Below are 21717 nucleotides of genomic sequence, written 5' to 3'. Positions count from 1 at the left end.
CTGGCATTTTCTTGAAACAGCGCCCAGTCGGCCAAATGGAGCTTCCAACGTTGTGGTTTTGTAGGAATGATTTGCGGAGATCCTCTATGTATGATGTGTAAGACTCTTGTGGAAGTTGGCGGCGCGTTCCCAGCTTCTATTTGGTGACTTCTGCACGGCCAGACGAGGAAGCGAAGATTTGCCGCAGCTTGGAGGTAAACATCGGCCAACCGCGATGCCGGATTCGCGGTTGAAATACCACATCTTTGCAACACCGGGCAAGTAGAAGGCGACGTGCCTCAATTTTTGGGTGTCATTCTACTTATTGCATGAACTCACGCGGTCGTAGTGGTCGATCAAGCTGTCGACGTTGTCACCGCGGAGTCTTGCAAAGACAGGGGGATCGCGCTGAGGGCTTGTTACAGTCAAAGGGGGCGCCGCAGGTGGGGTCGTCTGTGTGGCTGAACCAATTACTTTACGCCGCCGTGAAAGCCTTGGCAGAGCAGAGCCACTGACCTCATCTTCAATATTTGACACGATGGACGACTCCACTTATATTGCTGCTCTCGAGGCATCGCGTCCACAGTCACTACCGCATTCTTTTACGCCAGCTATTGCCAGTGACCTTACGACGACGCAGCGCGACGAACTTCTTCGCTTGCTCCAAGGCTTCTCTTCCTCCTTTGATTGCCAAGCAACATCACTCGGCCGCACAACGACTGTTTCGCACACTATCGACACTGGGAGCCATGCACCAATTCGACAGCGTCCCTACCGAGTATCGACGACTGAAAGACGCGTTATCAATGACCAGGTGAACGATATGCTCAATCGCGTTGCCATCCAGCCTTCCAGTAGTCCTTGGGCATCACCAGTCGTCCTAGTTAAAAAGAAAGACGGCAGCATACGATTTTGCGTCGACTATCGAGGGCTTAACAAGATTACCCGAAAGGATGTATACCCGTTGCCACGTATTGAAGACGCACTTGACTGTTTGCAAGGAGCGGAGTTTTTTTTCCTCCTTAGATCTCCGCTCTGGCTACTGGCAGGTGCCCATGGCTGACGCTGACTGTCCTAAAACCGCGTTTGTAACACCAGAGGACTTGTATGAATTCACTGTGATGCCGGTCGGTCTGTGCGATGCGCCTGCCACCTTCGAACGCATGATGGATGGCATCCTACGTGACCCGAAGTGGCATACTTGCTTCTGCTACCTCAACGACGTTGTCATCTTTTCCCCTGATTTTCCGACCCATCTTCGGCGTTTACATCAAGTTTTGACCTGTCTCCGGAATGCTGGGGTGCGATCTTGTACGCGTTCCAAACTCGAACGGAGGCGGTCCGTTCTTTCCGTCGCGAAATTGGCGGTCCGTTCCGTTGCGTTCGTCCGATAGCAGACAACACGGAATGATTGACAGCAGATATCACTTCACAATTGACGTCATGGCGTTCTTCACCGTTCAAACTGACCAACCGTGTGCGGCTCGGTGGAACGGACCGCCTCCGTTCTATTTTGGAACGCGTACAAGATCGCACCCCTGGTCTCCAGCTTAGCTTAAGAAAGTGCCGATTTGCAGCTCGAAAACTGACTATATTAGGCCACATTGTCTCCAAAGAAGGCATTCTTCCTGATCCTGATAAACTTCGCGCCGTATCCGAATTTCCGAAGCCCACTAACTTGAAAGCACTACGCAGCTGCATTGGCCTATGCTGATAGTTTCGACGTTTCGTTCGCGACTTTGCTACAGTAATCGCACCACTTAACCAACTTATTCAAGGCGACAATGAACTTTCTGCGTGGTCGAAAGCCTCTGATGATGCCTTTACGACTCTTCGTCACCTCCTCACGTCTCCACCAGTCTTGCGCCATTTTGATCAGAGCGCTCCTACAGAACTTCACACTGACGCCAGTGGTGTCGGCCTTGGTGCCATGCTCGCACAACGCAAGAACACTAATGCCGAATACGTAGTCGCTTATGCTAGTCGTGCCCTCACGAAACCTGAGGCCAATTACTCAGTCACAGAAAAAGAGTGCCTGGCTATCGTATGGGCTCTTCAAAAATTTCTTCCGTATTTCTACGGTCGACGCTTTGACGTGGTGACGGATCATCATGCTCTTTGCTGGTTTTCAAACCTAAAGGACCCGCCGGGCCGCCTCGCTCGGTGTGTCCTCCGAATCCAGGAATACGATATCCATGTCGTCTATCGTTCTGGACGCAAACACTCTGACGCCGATGCCCTCTCGCGCTCCCCAGTTACTTCAGACAGCAGCACTTCTACTTATAGACATGACATCTCACCACTTGACATCCTGGACATAGCATCAGAGGAACGAAAAGACCCATGCATCGTCATGATATTCGACTTTTGGTCAAATCCTCCGGCAACTTCGGCACCTCGAGCATTACGCCGACAGGCGCAGCATTTCACAATCCGCGACGGACTTTTATGCCACCGCAACTACCGCAATGACGGCCGCAAATGGCTCTTAGTAGTGCCTCGCCACCTACGACAAGATTTATGCTCCGCTTTTCATTCTGACCCGCAGTGTGGTCACGGCGGAGCGTCAAAAACCTACACACGGCTTCACCTAGGATATTATTGGCGAGGGATGTACACCTTCGTCCACAAATACGTGCGCTCCTGCATTGCCTGCCAGCGACGCAAACGTGTCCCGCATCTCTCCAGCGCACCTCTACAGCCACTTCCCTGCCCAGCTCAGCCATTCGACCGCGTCGGCATTGATATATACGAGCCTCTTCCATCTACTGGCGCTGGCAACCGATGGATTGTTGTGGCCGTAGATTATTTGACACGGTATGCTGAAACCGCCGCCTTGCCTGCTGCATCAGCAAAAGACATGGCCTCGTTCATACTGAACAACTTCGTTCTCCGCCATGGCGCCCCTCGTGAACGGTTGAGCGATCGGGGCCGCGTATTTCTCTCAGACGTCCTGCAGTAACTCCTATCTGAATGCCAAATTATTTACCGCACTAATACTGCTTATCATGCACAGACCAATGGCTTAACAGGACGATTTAACAGAACTCTTGATGACATGCTATCAATGCATGTTGCATCTGACCACTCCAACGGGGATCTTGTACTTCCGTTCGTCACTTACGCATATAACACTGCCTCTCAAGACACTACTGGATTCTCGCCATTCTTTCTGCTTTACGGCTGCCATCCCCCCAGCACCATTGATACTGTTCTCCCGTACCGGCCGGACCCTGCTAAATGCTCACCTGTTCCTGCGATTGCTCAGCACGCCGAGAAATGCCGACAACTGGCCCGTTCTTTGACGTCTGCTCAACAGTGCCGCCAAAAAGAGCGTCGTGACCTCAATCCTCCCCCTCACCCCTTCCCCGTCGACTCAGTCGTGTGTCTTTGGGTCCCGCCTGTTGCTGCTCCTGGCCTTTCGTCCGAGCTCCTACCGAAGTACCACGGGCCCTACCGCGTGGTTGCACAAACATAACCAGTGAACTACGTGGTCGAACCCGTATCACCATCTCCCGATCTCCGTCGACGAGGGCGAGAGACTGTACACATTGACCGGCTGAAGCAGTACTACGATCCGCCCACCTCTTCCTAGGTCGCCAGGATGGCTAGTCTTCAATTCCGGGAGTGATTGTGACGAAGATCGGCAGGCTGAAAAGCCCCGTTGCCATCGCGTGGCTCGTACCCAGTTCGTTCGCTGTCTGCGCCCTACCTGCTGTTGCCGCGTCGGTCGCTGCTTCTCTAAGACCCGAATAAACCCCCTTTACATAATATAATATTGTGTAAGTGTAAAATATAGTATTATATAGTACAAGTATAAATATAGTAAATCAATATAATTATAGTAGGCCTTCGTAAAATGCACAAAATTATTCTTATTCCATCCTGACTTCTTTTCTGTGGTCTCTCCAGCACCTTGACTTAAGGTTCTGTAAATTTCACACATTTATCAACTGTCGATCGTAATCCGTGAGTGAAGGGGCCAGTACTGCTTTGCCTGTCAAGGGAAACTCCGGGCTTTTTTTTCCAGCGAAGCTGTTAGCTGCTCATTGGTCAGCATTTTTTGTGAATGCGCCCGTGGGCGAAAATGTGGGCCGATGCAGCAGCAGTGCAATACCGGGCCCACCCGCGGCGGAGGTGAAGCAGGCTTGAAGCACGCAGAAGCGTAAAGCGCAAAATGCCTGTATTCTTCGGACTCATGAATGCAACATGCAGAACGGCATCGTTTCAATAAAGAAAAAGCAGAAGACAGGCATCCGTACCGCATAATTAATGATGGAGCGCTCTTGATAACAATGCGAAGCACGTAGCGCTCCCCGCCTACCTTTCCCAGTAAAGATTATACTGTTGTGCTAGCTGCCTCGGCGATGATGATGATGTTCTAGCACGTACACACTTCTTGATCCTATTCCCTGCGGGCATCTAAAGTGGTGACGCTTTCTCGATCAGCTAACTTAAAAACAGTTCAAACGGCAGTGCCTTTGTGAGCGGATTTGCATCCCTGCCCTGAACTGCGGTTCGATCAAGAAAATCTGCCGCAAGAAATCTGCCTTGCCTAACTTAACTTTTTAGAGCGTAGGTTAGGGCGTGTTGGTATTCCATAAGTGAGCTTTTTTAGCGCACGAAAAGGGGCGAGAGACAGAGGCAAGACGCGGACAGTATCAGTATCACATGTGCCCGCGTCTTGCCTCTGTCTCTCGTCCCTTTTCCTGCGCTAAAAAGCCTCAGTTAACTTTTTAGACGACCATTATGAGGCCACTTTTTCAACCGGTGCTTTATCCATGCCTAGCAAGCCTGAAAATGTGCGTCTCATGGCTGTTCAGACATTCAGAAAATGATGATGTCAGAGTTTTTACCTGCTCAGGCTGATTACCCCTACATACTTCTGTCGTATTACCGTGATGTTTTCGACTATGATGATCATCCATTACGCAAGACGCTCACCGTCAAGTATCACATTCATACTGGCGATGCTACTGCTATCCACCGAAGACCATATGGTTTTGGATATCTGAACAAGTAACTGAAACCCAAGTGAACAATATGGTCGATAAAAAAAAAAAACTTCAGTGAACTTTCTTGTAGCCCCAGTGCATGGGTGCGTACGGTGGTGTTGGCTAAAGGATTGAACCGCTTCTGCATGACTTATCGCCATCTCAACAAAGTGATAAAAAAAGTGTGCACCCTTCTCATGGGTTCCCCCACGTGTTGCCGTCTTCTCTAACGTCGCCACTGGAGCCCGCCCGCTTCGACCCTAATGCCCCTACAGAATTCCATACGGATAGCAGCTGTCATGGTGTATGCGCTGGCTTTGTCTCTGCAGCGCCAGCGCTGCTAGCATGTCATTATAAGATGCAGAAAGTTGTAAGCAAGTCCTACAACTACCCGCACGCCACACGTATTTGTCAGCACCGATGCCGTGCTTTTGTTGCGGGGGATATTGCTGCGATACTACAGAAGCTTAAAGGACAGACCGATACCGGCGTGAAGAGAGACGAAGAAGGGTATTTCGGCTCTGGGTGCGATCTGGTTCTCATCTTGGTCTCTGGCTCGTCTGTTCTTGCAAATACATTGCTTAGTCTTTTTTGTCTGTGTTTCTGCATACAGAAAAACATTGTAGCTGTTGGTGCTTCTAGAGTAGCATGTAGGTTCACATATAATTATGGCAGCAGGTTTCTATACCAGATCTATACAATTTGCGTGCAATAACGCTTGCGTTGGAGGACTTTTCGAGTCTTTGGCACTGTACACAATATTGTAGACGACCAATCAATGATCAATGTTAGCTGCACACAGCATGGAAAGTGAACAGGACAACAACAGACGCAAGCGTAAATGTAGACGAATGTATTCTTGTTACTCAGGGCTGAACAACAACTGGCGCTACAGTTCCAAATTCTTGGATATAGGCAGCGTCGGTGTCATGCCCGCGTCTTTAAAAATCACCAAAAGTTCATGGTGGAAGCGCAACTTTAACACATATGAACAGAAGAAAAATATCACTACAAGAGCGCCACGTCTGCAGAAGGCACAGTTCCAGAAGCCGAACCTTTAATACAGCTCGGGGCACTCCAAAACAATCAAGGACGGCATTGCGGTCATTTGCATTAAAGCAGCTGTGTCTCGAACATGTGATGAGGGTACCTCGCTAAGCGTGCAGACCCAGCTACAACAATTAAGAAATGCTGTCTACCCTTGTCACATGATTGTCAGAACATGCGAAAACGTGATCAAATCCTTGTATTCGAGGGAAGGACGCGGTCGCACGAAATAGCTCAAACTAAAAAAAAATAAAAGGAACCGTTCTGCCACACATCCACCGCTTATTACGTGGTATAAAAATGTGGGGAAAGGACACGGTCTTGAAGTGTCTCTCTAGCACCAAAAAATACGGATGATATATGCCCAAAATGTCGAGACTGGGTGTCAAATTTACTATAGATAAAGGATGTGATGTCAAGCACTCGACCAATTTCGTCAATTGCAAAAGTATTTGGTTCAGCTTTCATCGTCGTGTAGCAAAATCTACATTAGATAAACTAGCTGATTTGTTAACATGCACCTTAGGGAGCCAGTCACCGCAAAGAATGTACTTGCCAGCTGTTGTTTACTGAAACGGATATGCAATGCACTCATTTTGATCCAAGGACAAGAGCAACTGGAGAAGCCTTTCACATAAGCAAAAATGGAAACATTGCATTATTAGCCATCTACGACTTTCCGCAATAATGTAGATTTTTATATGGTAGAGCATAATTGATTGGTGCATGATGAATTGCACCTGCATTGCTTTGCAGGGCACGTGTGAAACCTGCGTCATGACCTTATTCAAGCGTGCATGCCTACCAATCATGGGTATGCTTACGCAATTTAGAGTAGCCCAGAAGCACAAATACGTCGAAAGAAATGGACGGGACACAGCGCTAACAACTGAGTGTTTATTGCACAAGACGAGATATATGTATGACCGCAGAAAAGGAACGGAGAAGGCAGAAACATCCCAACCAGCAAGATCAACTAAAGCAGGAGGCTAACGCGACAAAAACATTTAGTGCTCCGACAAGGATACTGACGGGCAACTAACACAATCTCTATACTTTATCTGCGCAGCTTCTCTTATTTCGCTGGTGAGCTGGTCAGGGTGTGTCACCAGCGATACACACACACACACACACACACGTGTGTGTGTGTGTGTGTGTGTGTGTGTGTGTGTGTGTGTGTGTGTGCATCTATGTATGCACATCTGCTTTGGAGCGATAAACACTCAGTTGTTACGCATGTCCCATTTTTTTCTTTCGTCGTCCATTTGTAAGCTTCCGACTTGTTTGATCTATGATAACTTATGTATATTATTCCACCCGGCTTCAATAAAATCTTCATTTGCGAGTCAGCGCTCGTCCTTGTCTTCTGTCCGTATGTCTGGAATTTGCCATTTTTGCATCATGAATCTGAACCAAGTCACCGAAGTTCCGGCCTTGCTACATCACCGAAGGGGAATTGCAAGATACGGAATAAACATCTCGAGGTTAATCCCGTTCTCTTGATTTCATTAAAATAACCATGCTTATAAAACTACTATGCGCTACGTGAATAGTTCCAATTTTAACTGAAATCATCTGTTGTCCTCCGTATTCATTCACTACGGGTTCAAAGCAACATTTATTATGCTTATTTTATGTTAATGTGTATTTCACCTTCAGACCAACCTATTTTGATCTCTTAATTTGTGTGCGTGTTTCTTCAATATGAGTTGTTCTTTGTTTCTCTATATAATGTACGTGTGCGGATTTCACCTTGCGTTCCTATCGACAAAATGCATATCGTGGTTTTCTTCGTTATGTGCCTCATAAAGGATTTGAAGACACTGTTTGTAACTTTATGAGTGCAGTGATATCTCATTCCCTTATTTAACAAAAAAAAAGTGAAGAATGAACTGACCAGCGACAATATTTGTGACCCATTTCTGCGGTCGGATAGAACCAAAGTACTCGAAACAGACAAGTAAATAAGTGGCGTTAGCTGCCGCTTGGGAGCTGCCGGCGTACCTTTGAAGTAATTGGTGATGTGTGACCAAGGCCCGAACCACACACGTAACTATAGAAGTCTGCGCATGGGTCCACCATCCTGTTGAGTCTTGACTGAAGTAGGGACGCCAGAGCGAGGCAGTGGGTGCTGTGACACACTATACCTCGTTCCTTGCGGTGTTTCCGAGATGTTTGTGTCGTGCACGTGCCAGCTTGCTCGATGCCGACGCGTGCATGGGGTGTTGTGAGCCGTTTGCGAGTCTTAGGGGAGGATAGATTTACGCGAACGATCACGACCGCACTGGTTCCATCAGCCGGCGCAGTAACCTGCACAGATCGCCACGCCAACGATCCGTTAATGCAGTTTGGGCATGCCGGTAGCCTAATGTCCTCAGTAAGCGTCAAAACTACGCAGAAGGCTGAAGGGAGTGTATGCAACGACATGTGATAAGTCGAGACGTAAGCTTTCAATATCTTAAAACACTTTATCTCGACGAACGCTTCTTCCTATTGAAAAAGTCGACGTTTAATTAAATATTGCAATCTCTTTTTGAAGTGTTCGGTGTGTTAATAGTGGTGGCAGCGGAAACAGGAACTCCTAAATTCAGAAAACAGTAGATAATGGAAATAGTTCGGCGCGTGTTACTCTTGTAACACAAGAAGCCGAAAGCCTGCTGCACTCTTGCAATACACGAAGTTATACAATCAGGGTTAGACTTCTCTGTAAAACGTTTTGAAAATGCATTAAGTTCTACAATCAAAGCTAGACTTCTTGCAATGCCTAACGAGTCGCAATGAGAAGTAGATGTATGACACTAAACCGACCTCTCGAAAGCCACGTATGAGCAGTTAACGTAGTACCTAAAGTTCAGCATGTTAGTACACACACTAGATCACACCTATAGTCAGAATACCAGGTGGCTTCAGGGAACCATGCTCGCCTCGCACTCCGCAGGCCCTGGTTCGACCCAGACGGAAATGTACTAAATCTTCGTTCCAAAGCCAGGTATTTACTTTGTTAGCAACCTCCCTGAGAAATGAGACGTCAATCCGAGCATTCTCTGCTGCGTCGGCCATTTTTTCGTGACGGCGCCATTTGGCCAAGCTGAACCGCCAACGGAGACACTTAAGGCTTTCGCCTGAATAAGCTGACGGCGCCTTCGTAGGGTCAAGGCAAATCTCAAGCAGTTTACACAAGGAACGTTAAAGCTGTACGAAAACTAGGACGCAGAGAAGTTTAATCTTAATATCTAGGATTTACTGCTTGTGAAAATGTCGGTAACTATATTTACGCAGACAGCTTCTCGTGGTAACCGGAGCGCGACCTCACCCAAGGTTATTTGCACCAGAACATATGTGCGCGCTTTCAAGGTCAGCGCTTGACGATTATAGTTGTGGGCTTTAGACCTTTACCAAGCGCACCTTAAGTGCTTTACCATTATTTACACGTTTTCAAGTCAATATAAGTTTTACCTTGGAACATTACTATAGGATTGCTAGTTACATTCTTTGGATACACAGTGTGGAACGGACAGGAGGACGGGCGCTCACCACGAAAAAGCGCATTGGAGCTATGAATGGGGTTATTGTAGGCTGGCGCTTGTCCTCCCTTTCATTAAACTCATGTCACATCACAATTCACTTTTTCTTCCGAGAAAAAAATCAGGGATATTGAAAGCTTACAGGCGATGAAATATCCGGCTCCCGAAAGTGTCGCCTCTAGAGACCCCTGCGACAACGTCGATGTAACGTAGTTCACGTTTCTATCATATAATCTGAAGGCTCTCGCTTTTATCAGTTGTAGTTACGGCGTCTAGATTCCTTCATGTTCACCACCGGGACTCTTAGATTATCGGTCCTTGACAGTCCCGGACTGGTAAGGACAAATGCGAAATAATGCGAATAATGCTAAATAATGACACGTTGTTTCAATTAGTAAAAAACATGATTGAATACATATAATTACGCCCAGCCGCCAACTTCCGACGCTAAGTTCAGCTCTACCGCGCACTGCGACTTCTGCAGCCACGCCTATAGACAAATGCATACAACACGCGTTAAGAAATTCCTCCGTATTGCCTAGGCAGCGTCATATATTCAAGGAGCAAAAGTCCCCACATTTCCTCTCTTGTTCCCGTTGTTACCCGCGCATGCGCGCACAGGTCCGGCGTCTCCGCAAATGCCACACCCCGCTGCACCTACCAGCAATTGTAAATGCGCTTACGGGTATCGAAATCACGCTTCGGTAGGTTTCTGGCGGCGGAGTTTTGGCGGAAAGCGTTGCGCTAGCGCTGGCGCGGTTTACGTATTGCGGCGTTGCTCAGCCTATGTTGTGCTTATGGGGGCAACAACCGAGGAGCCTAGGAGAAGAGACTTTTTGTTATTCCATCCGGAAGAAGCAACGCAGCTTGCCGAAAGATTTGGCTGCACAGGATCGGCTGGGCACCCTTGGGAAATGCGCGGGCCCGCGCCTTTGTGAGGAAAATGGTGGTTCATCAGCAGTCACTCGTATTTTTTCGAACGATTAGGTGAGAAGCGCGAGTAGATGCAGCCTTTCTTGGCACTAAATAACGTTCGGAATGGTTGTAGTTGGACACGTTCACTCGCTGCTACGAAAGTCGTGCTTCATGTTGTCTGAGCCTAGCCAATCACACTTCTGGTTCGGCAGGCTTCATTATGATGTTGCGCACATTGTTTGGCGCACTCGTTTCATTGTAGTTTAAACCGTCGCTGTGCTCAAACGCGAAAGGCATCGTCTCGGCGAGCGACTTTGAGTCGGAGCTGCACCTGCTGAGTGGCCAAGGCCTATTCAAGGGGCACCGATGAACTAACCCCTTTAGAGTCCTTTTCCTGGCGGTGGACGGGCTGCTGTGATCGGCCGTTCGTTCCGCGACAACCTCCGGTCAGGGCTCGCGCGTTTATGAGGAACGGGCCGAAGGCTTGATCAAAATGGTTCTCAAAGCGGATGATTTATGAGAAGCGCGGGGCCACCTCGTTCTGAGAGGTTTAAGCAATTAGCATGGATACGGCCATCACTTGTCAGCCACAAAAATTGACAAATCCAAGCCGGAGACGCGGTCAGTGCAATAATACGGCCATCACCTGTCAACCGCTCAAATTGGCATGTCCAAGCCGGAGACGCGGTCAGTGCGATGATACGGCTATCACCTGTCAGTGCACGATCGGAGTCAGCGTACGTTCCCCTCCTTTCCCTGTTTGTGCCCAATGATGTGCGTGCGTTTCCGACCAAGTTCCCTTTTTAGGGAAAGGGCAACCGACCTCCAGATTGGTGGGACCTGATGTCATCGGTCTCCTGACGCTGGATTGGGGGAAGTGACTGAACAATGTTCACGCAAGGCGTAAGAGTAACGATGGATGGCGGAAGTGATCGGCGACTACAACTTCATCAAATTTTCTGTATTACTTTGCATTTTCTGGTAAATATGTAAATATGAACGCGTTTGTCAAACGTCCGCAATTTGGGCCCAGCCTCACGTTCACTTAACCCTCCACGAGGAAAGAAGATCCCACGTCTCTGAATCCCTAGTCGTACCCCCAGTCCCAACTCCCAGTGGTAGGTGAAACCTCCCCTTCGCAATTCTTCACAGGAAACAAACCTTAGAGCGTAGAAGAGCTATCTTATCCTTTCTTGAATAGGGTAATATTACTTGGGATCATTATCGTCAGGCCAATAATCACTAGGACACGGTATCGGTTGCGGCATTGGTGGAAAAAGCTGGTTTATATCATATCTCGGAGGGGAATGAAATTGCAAGAATAAGCTTTGTCCCTTAAAATCATTAAAGGGCACTTAAAGAGTGGCACATCTAACTGTGTGCATTTTTCTTACAGGATATATCCTGCTAGACTAACGCCAGTCTTTTTAATAGTTCTATTTCCACACAAAAAAAAATCATCTCTTTCAATATTCTTTCCTCCCGTATACGATGATGGAATGGAATGAATTAGACTCGCACGCAGTTGAAACAAACGACGTCGAACATTTTCAAAAATGCATTGCCAGTAGGTCGGTTCTTTGTACGCTTTATTTCTGTTGTTTTTATATATGCGTACACATTTGGATATGAGTAATCATGATGTGCTTTTTTACTGCACTCTGTTTAAAACACTTCTCGCGATCCAATCATCGTTTGCTACCTACTCTGCAACGACTCCCACTGGAGTCATCAGTACTGCCTAATAAATATAATACAATATGCAGAAATTTGTTTTAGGTTGTGTAAATATGCGACTTCAATTACCAGCTGCGGCGCCTCTATGTGTTGTGAACTATATTGGTTGTGTCTGTTTCCACTCGGGGAAAAGAATCTGCGTCTCTGAATTGCCACTGTGAATTGGAAAATTATCTCACTGTCTGATTGCTCGGCTTTGCAACTGAAACCTGTGATCGTTCGGATGCGACCAACCCAATGCAATTGCAAAGCATCTATGTGCCAATTGTTACAGTATACTTGGGTCAGCCACCGGCATCGTTCTCACGCATTTCGAGCCTATTTAGCCATGTCTACGTTCGCTTCCTGAGAAAGGTCAATGGCTTCCCTCAATACAGCAATCACTGCGTTTCGTAAGCCAACACAATACACATTAGCCTAGGTAAATATACCTGGTAGCGAGACTCCCGTGGAAGCCCATACGTTGGAAACATCGCGGTTCACGGGGCTCAGGGCTATCTGTGACGAGGGAACACTTGCGGTGGAACATGAACGATAGTGACGCTATAAGCGTGTTAGGATCGGCCTGCAGGTGTACTACTCTGCAAAGCTATTTCAGCCCGCTGCACGTGCTTCGATCAACCCGCGGTGGTGGCGCCCTTCAGAGAACCTGCGTGGACGACAGCGCTAACCGACCATGAACTTCCTTCAGAGAACTGCGGGCTACGGCGGCGTTAATCCACCATGTGCCTCGTTCGGAGAATCGGTGACGGCAGCAGGGCGGGCCACGCTAGGCGCCCCACGTATTGTTGGTTCATTTGCCGGGTCTTCATGGTCTCTCTCGGCAGCAAAAATGCTTCCCTAACAAAAGGGTGCTTCGCGGTACCTGGGCCCCAAGATTCGTCGCAGTCTGCTGACACTCGTGACGACTACAGGGGAAAGGCAGCTCTAAAATTTAGAGGCGCAAGACAATGGGCGACCGGCGACCGCGCTGCGGGGGTCAGCTCGGTGAACCGACGCGCCTTTCAAGACTCAAGATAATGGACAACCGGCGGGTTGACTGCGTTATCGTTTGACGCTGTGAATCGGCGGTGAACTGACGTTTTTCCCTCACCTAGGTAACTAGGGACCAATGGAGTGTTTATAAGCAGCTGTTGTCGGCTGCTAGAGTGTGATCGTCTGTGTGCTCGTGAGCGTGCTCGTAAGCTGTGTGCTGTATGCTCGTCTTGCGTGCTCCATTTGCGAGTCACGCTCGACTGTCGAATGTGCGTCTTGTTTAAAATGTAAATACTATAAATAAACACTACACGCCTAATTCCTCCCAAGTTCCTCTCTACGACCTACAACCCTTAGAACTGGTGGCAGCGGCGAGATCGTCCGACAACTCCGACAACTGGTGTCAGCGGTGAGATCGGCCTACGACTCGTAGACAGCAACGGCAGCTCACGGACTTTGGCACATGGTGACTGACCGGTATCCCGATCAAGTTGGAGGTGACTTGGGATTGACCACCTCATGCAGCTGACTGGATACGGCGGAGAAGGACTAGTGACATGGTGCTGCTTCAGTGGGTAAGCGTTTGGTTTTGGCTCTAAAGGCCAAGATATAGTCCGGCGTTCTCGGCGCGCCAGGCCGCGGCAGGCGAAGTCGGATACGCTGCGCTAGCGACGCCAGAGGTGCAAGAAATTTGCTTCCTCTAGAGTTCGGCGTGCGCGCGTAGCTCGAGGCTGGCGCCATCTGTGCGTCCGGGAGCGCAACTTCGCCGCGGCGAACAGCTGTTTACATGGCGCATGCGCGTCGTTCGGGTAGCGCGCGCGCTTCTCGTTCCGCGCGCTGTTTGTGCGCTAAAATGAAAACTTTCGCGGGATGGCGTTAACTTGTCCTGACAGCCAGAAAAAAAAAACATAAGGTTTTACGTGCGAAAACCACTTTCTTTCTGACCTGGGCTTCTTTAACGTGTACCTAAATCTAAGCACACGGGTGTTTTTCGCATTTCGCCCCCATCGAAATGCGGCCGCCGTGCCTGACAGCCAGAACATCGCACTCATATTGCTAGTACTTCGGCTACGTCAAAAACGGAAGCGGACCATGTATGTACATGCGAAAGCTATTCGACAAGCGCCCTCAACTCGGCGACTACCACCAGTTAGTACAGGAGCTGCGAAATGCAGCTTACCTGTGGCGAGACCACACTGCTTTCGTATAGCTTCCCACGCGTTGTTCTTGCGCTCTGTGTCGCGGTGGTACATGCGTTTCACATCGTATACACATGGAAGGTTGCAAATCGCTTCAAGCAGGCGTCCTCACTCGCGCTGTCATCCCACACGGATGTTCAAAAAACCACAGCCGCACTCAGTACGCGCACCGCAGGCCGCCATTCTGCCTTCTGCTCGCTGCCGCTGCAGCGCGCAGTGCATTCTGGTCTAGCGGCAGCCGCGTGAAATAGAACACGCTCTATGTCCGCGCCGGCGGCGTTGTGCTCGCCAAGCGCGCCTAAGCACGCCGGCTACGCCGTGACGCCGGACTGTAGAGTGCGCGCTTTTCACCGACGTCGCTTAACCGCGACGCGCGTGGCCGCGCGCGCGCGTTACGCCGGACTATATCTTGCCCTTAAGAGTTACCAGGCTTCAATTTCTTTGTGTGTGTAGATTTGATTCACTGCGATCTTTTGCTTGTATTTTGATTTGCGTGGGTATCACAATAAGTATTAAGTAACAGCAGAGTGAAAGCTTGAAGTAGCGACCATGGTCTAACGGGAGATGACCTGTTGTGGTTGTGTGAAGAGCTCCAGCTAGACGTAGAGGAGGACTTGACGGAAGAAGAGATTTGTAAGACCATTCTGCAAAGTGGCAATGATTTGAAACACATCGAAAAACTAGGTAAACGAATTCTAATCAAAAGATAGCAACAGGAATCAATTAGGTAAGAACGCCAAGAGCGTGAGCAAAAACGGCAAGAGCTTGAAAAAGAAATGGCAGCAGTGAACAAACTGATACAGGATTTGCAGCAGTTAAACGCACGAAGTCCACAGCGGCTTGAGGAATCTGTAGGCTGGACGCAGCGAAAGTGAGAGGAAGTCGATAGCAGATTTCAGTCAAAAGCCGAGTAAAGTTGCAGTACGTGTGAGAGTAGCAGCACGTTCATAGGTGAACTCGAAGTGCTAGCAGCTAACGATGCCTTAGTGGCAAGAGAGGCCGTTAAAGGCCGTATTGAGAGCGACGGGGTGCTGTGCCAACAGAGCACTGTAAAAACAGCTAGGCCAGCTGTGAATGAATTGGCACAGTCAGCGCGCATGTGTGCCGCTTGTAACGTTAGCGAGGTACAGAGTACTGTTGACGCGACAGACGCGAGCACCCATGTCAGGTTAGATCTGCGTGCCGAAGTGAAGTGCCAGCTGGACGATGCAGTTCATGGTAGTTCGCAGAATTGCGAGCTCCATAGCTCAAGGAAAGACCACCGCATGGTTCAGGGATCGGTGCAGCTCTCCGCCAGTCTAGGTAGCCTAGATAGGGATCATTTAGTTATTAATCATTCAGACATTGCGTGTGAGGCAGCGATCGAAAGCGACGGGCTGTGTACCGGTGCACAGCGTGAGCTGGGCAATGCAGTATAGGGCAGTTCGCAAGAGCGCGAGTTGCATAACTCGAGTAAAGACTGCTGCATTGTTCCAGAGTCGGTTGAGCTGTCGCCCAGCCGAGGCAAAGTGAGATTTCATTTAAAGGAAAATCGCTCAGACTGTGCGGGGAAGAGACCGATCCGTGCCGACGGGATGTGTACCGGCCAGCACGAGGCGCGAGAAGGCGGCATGAAAGAGACTTCAAAGAGAAAGCGCCGTAAAAGGAAGCGCGGTAAAGCCCGAAAGACGGCGACTAACGTAGCACAGACAAAGACGGCGACAGACCCAAAAGGCCACGGCGCGAGGAAAAGAAAGGTGCGTCGTTAACGATGTTGACGCACCAAACACGTTCGAGCCACCGGTCGAAAAGAGAATAAGAAGAATGTTCTGCACGGAAGCACACAAAGGGCACAGGGCGATTACGTTCCTCGTCGTTCCGCCGTTCTTTTCGGAGTGCAGCATGTAGTGCGAAGGTGCGCAAGGTGGCAATACGAGACGAGGTGGTAAAGGGTCGCGACGCGGTCAGTCGAGTTCGTGATGAAAGCGTGGCACCAGGACGCAAATTGGCCAGAAACTGTAACGTGTTGAAGGAGCTGTTAGTGTGTCAGCCCTTATGTTGTTCCTTGGTAGCCAGAATAACTTTCGAACCACGACCACCTCGAGTACGGCTCAAAAGTATGAGTCAGACGTAAGCGTTAGGAATGGAAGGCCAAGAGAGCTTCCGTAGCAGTGAAACGTGTTTTGTTTTATTTTTGAGCATTGTGAAAATTTTCGCGGATTGAGGCTAGAATTTCTTTTAACATGTGAGGTATGAGCTTTGTTTGTGATTTTGCTTGAGAAGCTCGGATATTTGAAAGAGGCGTTTTGTGTAAACCTATAATTTCTCGAGGAGTAAATAATGAGCAGACAGGCTTTCTTTTTTTGTGTGTATGTGAGTTACCTGAAAGTCGAGGTTATCGTTGAGGGGCCTATGATAGCGCCTGTGTGTATTAGTTAACCTTCTTTTTTCTATAAGTGTTTTTGACTTTTCTAAGATTAAGCGGGTAGGTTTTCAGTAAGTGCGTAATTTGAATGGAAGAGCGTTCTTAGTTCCATGAGCGCGTGTCCTGTGGGGACGCAAGGAAGCAGAAGGTTTGTGACTGGGTCGCTCGTGTGTGTTGAGGGCGGCCGTGTTCTGACTTCTCTAAAGAGCGTGTGTGGAACTAGTTGTTAGAAGACGCAATTTTTTTAAAGGGTTCTGCAGAGTGCGTAAGTTACGCAAGTTTAGTTGTTCGTTTAAGGTACGTGTCCTGTATGGACTAGAGAAAGACACGTGAGCAAGCGTGATCAAATGCTTACGCAAGACGCAAGTACACGTTCTGAATAGGGACCACGAAAGCTAGCGCGATTGTAATTATGTACTTGTGGAGTTCACCAGACTGTTCAGTGGCACCTGCACGTGCGATAAGTACCCCATTGCGATAGGGTAAGAACAGGCTGTTCGTGAAGTTAGGCTGGTTATGTTCGGGTATTGGTGGTTGAGAGCCTTCAGTTTAGTTCTGCGTAAATCACTACTCTTATGCAGCGCGACGCTCAGGTTTGGTTGAACTCAAGGGGAACGTGAAGGCTCGCTTTGGCGGCACAACATTATGGGGCGAAATTTGGGGTTCCCAGATTAGTGGCTTGGATGGAAATTTTGATAGGATGCCTGGTGGGTTAACAGCTGATTCCGGGTGTTTTAACGCTGAGTGGTATTGTGTGGCCGGGATCGACTCTTCTGAGCCAGTTGTTGCGAGATCTCTGAAGGCATTCCAAGTGCGCAGGGATGGCAGAGAGCAAAGCCATCTCCTTGCTCGCCAGCCATTCTCTTCCTGCCACAGTTGTCAGCACTGGCCAGGCAAGGTTTTCCGGGCCATGGAGGAGCTGTTAGGATCGGCCTGCACGGGTACTGCTCTGCAAGGCTATTTCAGCCCGCTGCTCCTGCTTAGATCGACCCGCGGTGGAGCTGCCCTTCCGAGAACCAGCGAGGACGACAGCGCTAACCGACCATGAACTTCCTTCAGAGAACTGCGGACTACGGTGGCGTTAATCCACCATTCGCCTCGTTCGGAGAATCGGTGATGGCAGCAGGGCGGGCCACGTTTGCCGCCCAATGTATTGGTTGATTTGCCAGGTCTTCATGGTCTCTCTCGGCAGCAAAAAGAGCTTCCCTAACAAAAGGGTGCTTTGCGGTACCTGGGCCCCAGAATTCATCACAGCCTGCTGACACTCGTGGTGACTACAGGGGAAAGGCAGCTCTGGAATTTAGAGGCGCAAGACAATGGGCAACCGGCGGCCGCGCTGCGGGGTTGAAAGGCGCGTCGGCGAACCGACGCGCCTTTTAAGACTCAAGATGATGGACAACCGGCGGGTCGACTGCGTTGACGTTTGCGCTGCGAATCGGCGGTGAGGTGACGTTTTTCGCTCAACTAGCGAACTAGGGACCAATGAAGTGTTTATAAGCAGCTGTTGTGGGCTGCTAGTGTAGGCTCGTCTGTGTGCTCGTGAGCGTGCTCGTAAGTTTCTTGCTGTATGCTCGTCTTGCGTGCTATTTGGGAGCCACACTCGACTGTCGAATGTATCTCTTGTTTAAAATGTAAATACTGTAAATAAGCCCTGTACGCCTGATTCCTCCCAAGTGCCTTTCTATGACCTCCAACCCTTACAACTGGTGGCAGCGGCGAGATCGTCCGACAGCTTCGATAGCGTCAAAAACAGGAGTCACATTATTTTAACTGAGCATGTGTTGGTGGGCTAGATGGTTAAGCATGATTACAAAAACTCTGCTGAATGACTGCATATAATTACAGGCACAGTGCTGCAGTAAGGGCACATTCTTGAAATTAGTATTTGTAGATACGCAACTAATCTCCGAGGCTGATTGTAGACTCAAACAAGCGCGCATGCATCGCTCTTCGTGCACCGACCGCCTCACCGTCGGCATAAACTCCATCTTTTCAGAACGTCTCGTATAACTGTTTTCAACGTACAAGACTACATTTCATACCAAATAGACCGCGCCAGCCCAAAAACAACCACCAGCATCCGCCGCTGAGCCTGTACAGGTTCTCACCAGGCGAGGAAGAAAGGGCTCGAGGCGGGATTTCTTCCTCTCTGGTCTGTACGATACGGCGTGGCGCTGCTTGAATGAGTTGCCGTCGCATACCGCGGAACGATTTGGAGTTGTTTTAGCTCGTGAAATTTACGTTATGAAACTATGGCATCGTAAACATTCGACGTGGATCGTCAGCCGCAGTGTTTGCATGTGTTACACGTGAAATATTTTGGCTGTATCGTGTTTTTAATTTACAAACAATGTGTGTCTGTGAATTGCCAGCACGAAAGGAAAAAACAATTTTCTTACAATATCTCTTACCTTCGTCTGGGAATTATTACATAAGAGTACTCGCGCATGGTGAACTCAATGGAAGCCTAAAGCATTTAAGCGACAATCGTAATAAAGCGTTTGCACGAACTACCGGCATCATTCTTATGCATTTCAAGTCTAGCAAACTTGAAATCATTATGGTGTGCCTACGTTAATCTCCTGCATAAGGCCGGAGGTGTTGCTCAACACGGAGATCAATGCGGTTGCTAAACCATCATGATACACATACGCTTTGTGCTTCGGCATTGCCTTCTTTCCCTTGTTAGGGTTGGCGTCTGGCACCACGTGTTGAAAGGAATTTCAACCAACCATCTCACCCTGCCTCTTCGAAATGAGGCGCGACTTCGCCTGCTAATGTTGGCGCCCTGCTCCACGTGCAGAAAGGACTTTCACTCAACAGACCTTCTTGCAACAGGCCTCGTCGAACTGAAGCGTGACTTTCTAATTCGCCATGACCGTTTCGAGTGTCTGCCTGTCTGCCAGAAGCTCCGCAGTGTACAGGCAGGCCTCTTTTGTGTGTGAATGCGTGTGGGAGTGCGAGTTCAAAGAGACCCTTTTCTCGAATTGGACCTAGAGGAGAACTCCCACGAACCCGCAAGGCGCAGAAGAGACAATTCCAGGAGGTGGGGCGACCTCTCCCTTTCAGCAAGCTCGGTATAACCAGAAGAGGAGGCGCCCACTTTCTGTGGCGGTCACGTGACGTCGACGGATGCAAGATCCCGCCCACGATTGTAGAGAGCCTATATAAGGGGCTCCGAAATGTACTTTTGTAACTTCGTGCTCTTCTCATTTACTTTCATCTAGCTTTGAATAAACCGTGCAAGTTCGGCACTAGAAATTGTCTCGCCCTTGTTTGGTCACCATGGTCTACCGGATGCCTGCAGCCCGCCGACAACGCTCCGCAACCCAATAAGTAAGGTCGGTCGAGCTTCAATAGGCAGGCGTCGCTACAACTCGGGAGCAGTACGATACACTACCCTGGAGTACGCAACACCCTGTAAAGCAGTACTAATTCATAGGGAATCGCATAATAAGGATCTGACGGCTATTTGAGAGGACACACTTTTTGTGAGACGGGTGAATGCGTCGTGCGGAACGGGACAAATAGACTCCCCCCTCTTTAAAAGAAAGGTTTTATCCTATTCTTCATGAAAAAAATATAAAAATATGCTGCCTCTCCCACAACCAAGAGTAGATTTAAACATGAAATAGCTAGCAGCAAAACAAATTTGTTGAAGTAATTACGACGATTACTCGCCACCACCTCACAACCATCCGCGGCGCACCCGACGCTGCCGGCCTCGATGGATGCGTGGATAGATGGATGTTATGAGCGTCCCCTTTGGAACGGGGCGGCGGGTGGTGCAACCAAGCTCTTGCTATTATGCTGCCTAATGCTCTACCTAGGTTAAACAATAAAAAAGAAGAAAGAAATGCTATGAATTCCCACAACGAAATTTCCTGATCCGGTATTGCGAACTGTGCTTTTGTACGTCTCCGTTTTTTGTCGTTTCCCTAATTTATTCCACCAATCCTCCAATCGCCTCCTAATCATCCCCATTGCGGACATGTTTACTTTTCCACTCAACTCGCTGAACCCAAAGGCTTCAAGGAGGCCAGTCGTGCCTAAATCGACCGCTGGGTAGACGTCTTCACATTCTAATAAAACATGCTCCATAGTTTCCCTAGTTTTACAGCAGCAAGCACATGCTTCTTCGTTCTTATATCTCGTTTTATAGGTGCGTGTTCTAAGGCATCCCGATATCGCTTCGAAAAGTAATGAGCTTCCCTTTGAGTTCTCTTAAATTTTTTCCTTCCTGATTTTGTTAAGTAGTTATTCAAGGCAGGTTTCTTTTCCATTGCCGCCACCCATGAGATTATTTCGGCTTCTCTGACTTCAAGCATTTCAAGCATCTCATGCCCGGTTCCACAGCGTGGTGCCATCTCTCGGAGGAGGTGGCACAAAGCCTGCACCGCGGAGCTCACGGACCGCTGGCGTTAAAAAGAGCCGAGGCAACCATATCCCAATGCCAAGATGACAATCAAGAGAATGCATGGTGCACTGCATCTGCCTTTTGAACGTCGCCATTCGAAACGACAAATGAAATTTCAGTGCACCAGAAGTTACAGCTTGAGTGATATTGTGAAAGAAAAGAACATTAGGAAGAGCTCGGAAGCAATATATTTTGTGGCTAGTTTGGGCAGTAACTAGCATATGTAATGCGGTCCTGCACAAAGCGCCGGGGACCAGAGACCACATTTTCTTTAGTTTAGACTGGTTGCCGGATGATCTCGCCTTGTTGTCACAATGATGACCTGATATTCTGGCTCCGTTCTCGTCTTGAGTGCCCGGATAACGGCTTTGGTTTTTGGCTCAAGGTCACTTGAAGGTCGCCGACCATGGGAGATAAAGCATTTGATACTTAAAAACACGGGCTAACGCCACAATAAGGCATCGCGCGGTCATGCTGCATGCTTGTACTATGTGTCATATAGAAGAAATCTCTATAACACAATCTA

General features: G+C 48.8%; 1 protein-coding gene across 6 annotated transcripts in view; it reads right to left on the bottom strand.

Annotated features, from left to right (window-relative positions):
• The window catches only part of LOC135915139 (endothelin-converting enzyme 1-like), a 105467-nt gene that overhangs the window by 74356 nt on the left and 9394 nt on the right, over positions 1-21717 (bottom strand). For 4 of the 6 annotated variants that reach the window (XM_070538019.1, XM_065448141.2, XM_065448142.2 and 1 more), the window contains exon 3: positions 8025-8330. The exons of the other annotated variants lie outside the window; for them this stretch is intronic. In XM_070538019.1, coding sequence (XP_070394120.1) covers positions 8025-8330 — 306 coding nt within the window. The remainder of the gene's footprint in view (positions 1-8024; positions 8331-21717) is intronic. 6 annotated transcript variants of the gene reach the window in all.

Source organism: Dermacentor albipictus, chromosome 4 (assembly GCF_038994185.2).
Source record: "Dermacentor albipictus isolate Rhodes 1998 colony chromosome 4, USDA_Dalb.pri_finalv2, whole genome shotgun sequence".
NCBI lineage: Eukaryota > Metazoa > Arthropoda > Arachnida > Ixodida > Ixodidae > Dermacentor > Dermacentor albipictus.
The sequence above is the reverse complement of the archived record's forward strand: the minus strand, read 5'-3'. Positions and strand labels throughout refer to the sequence as shown.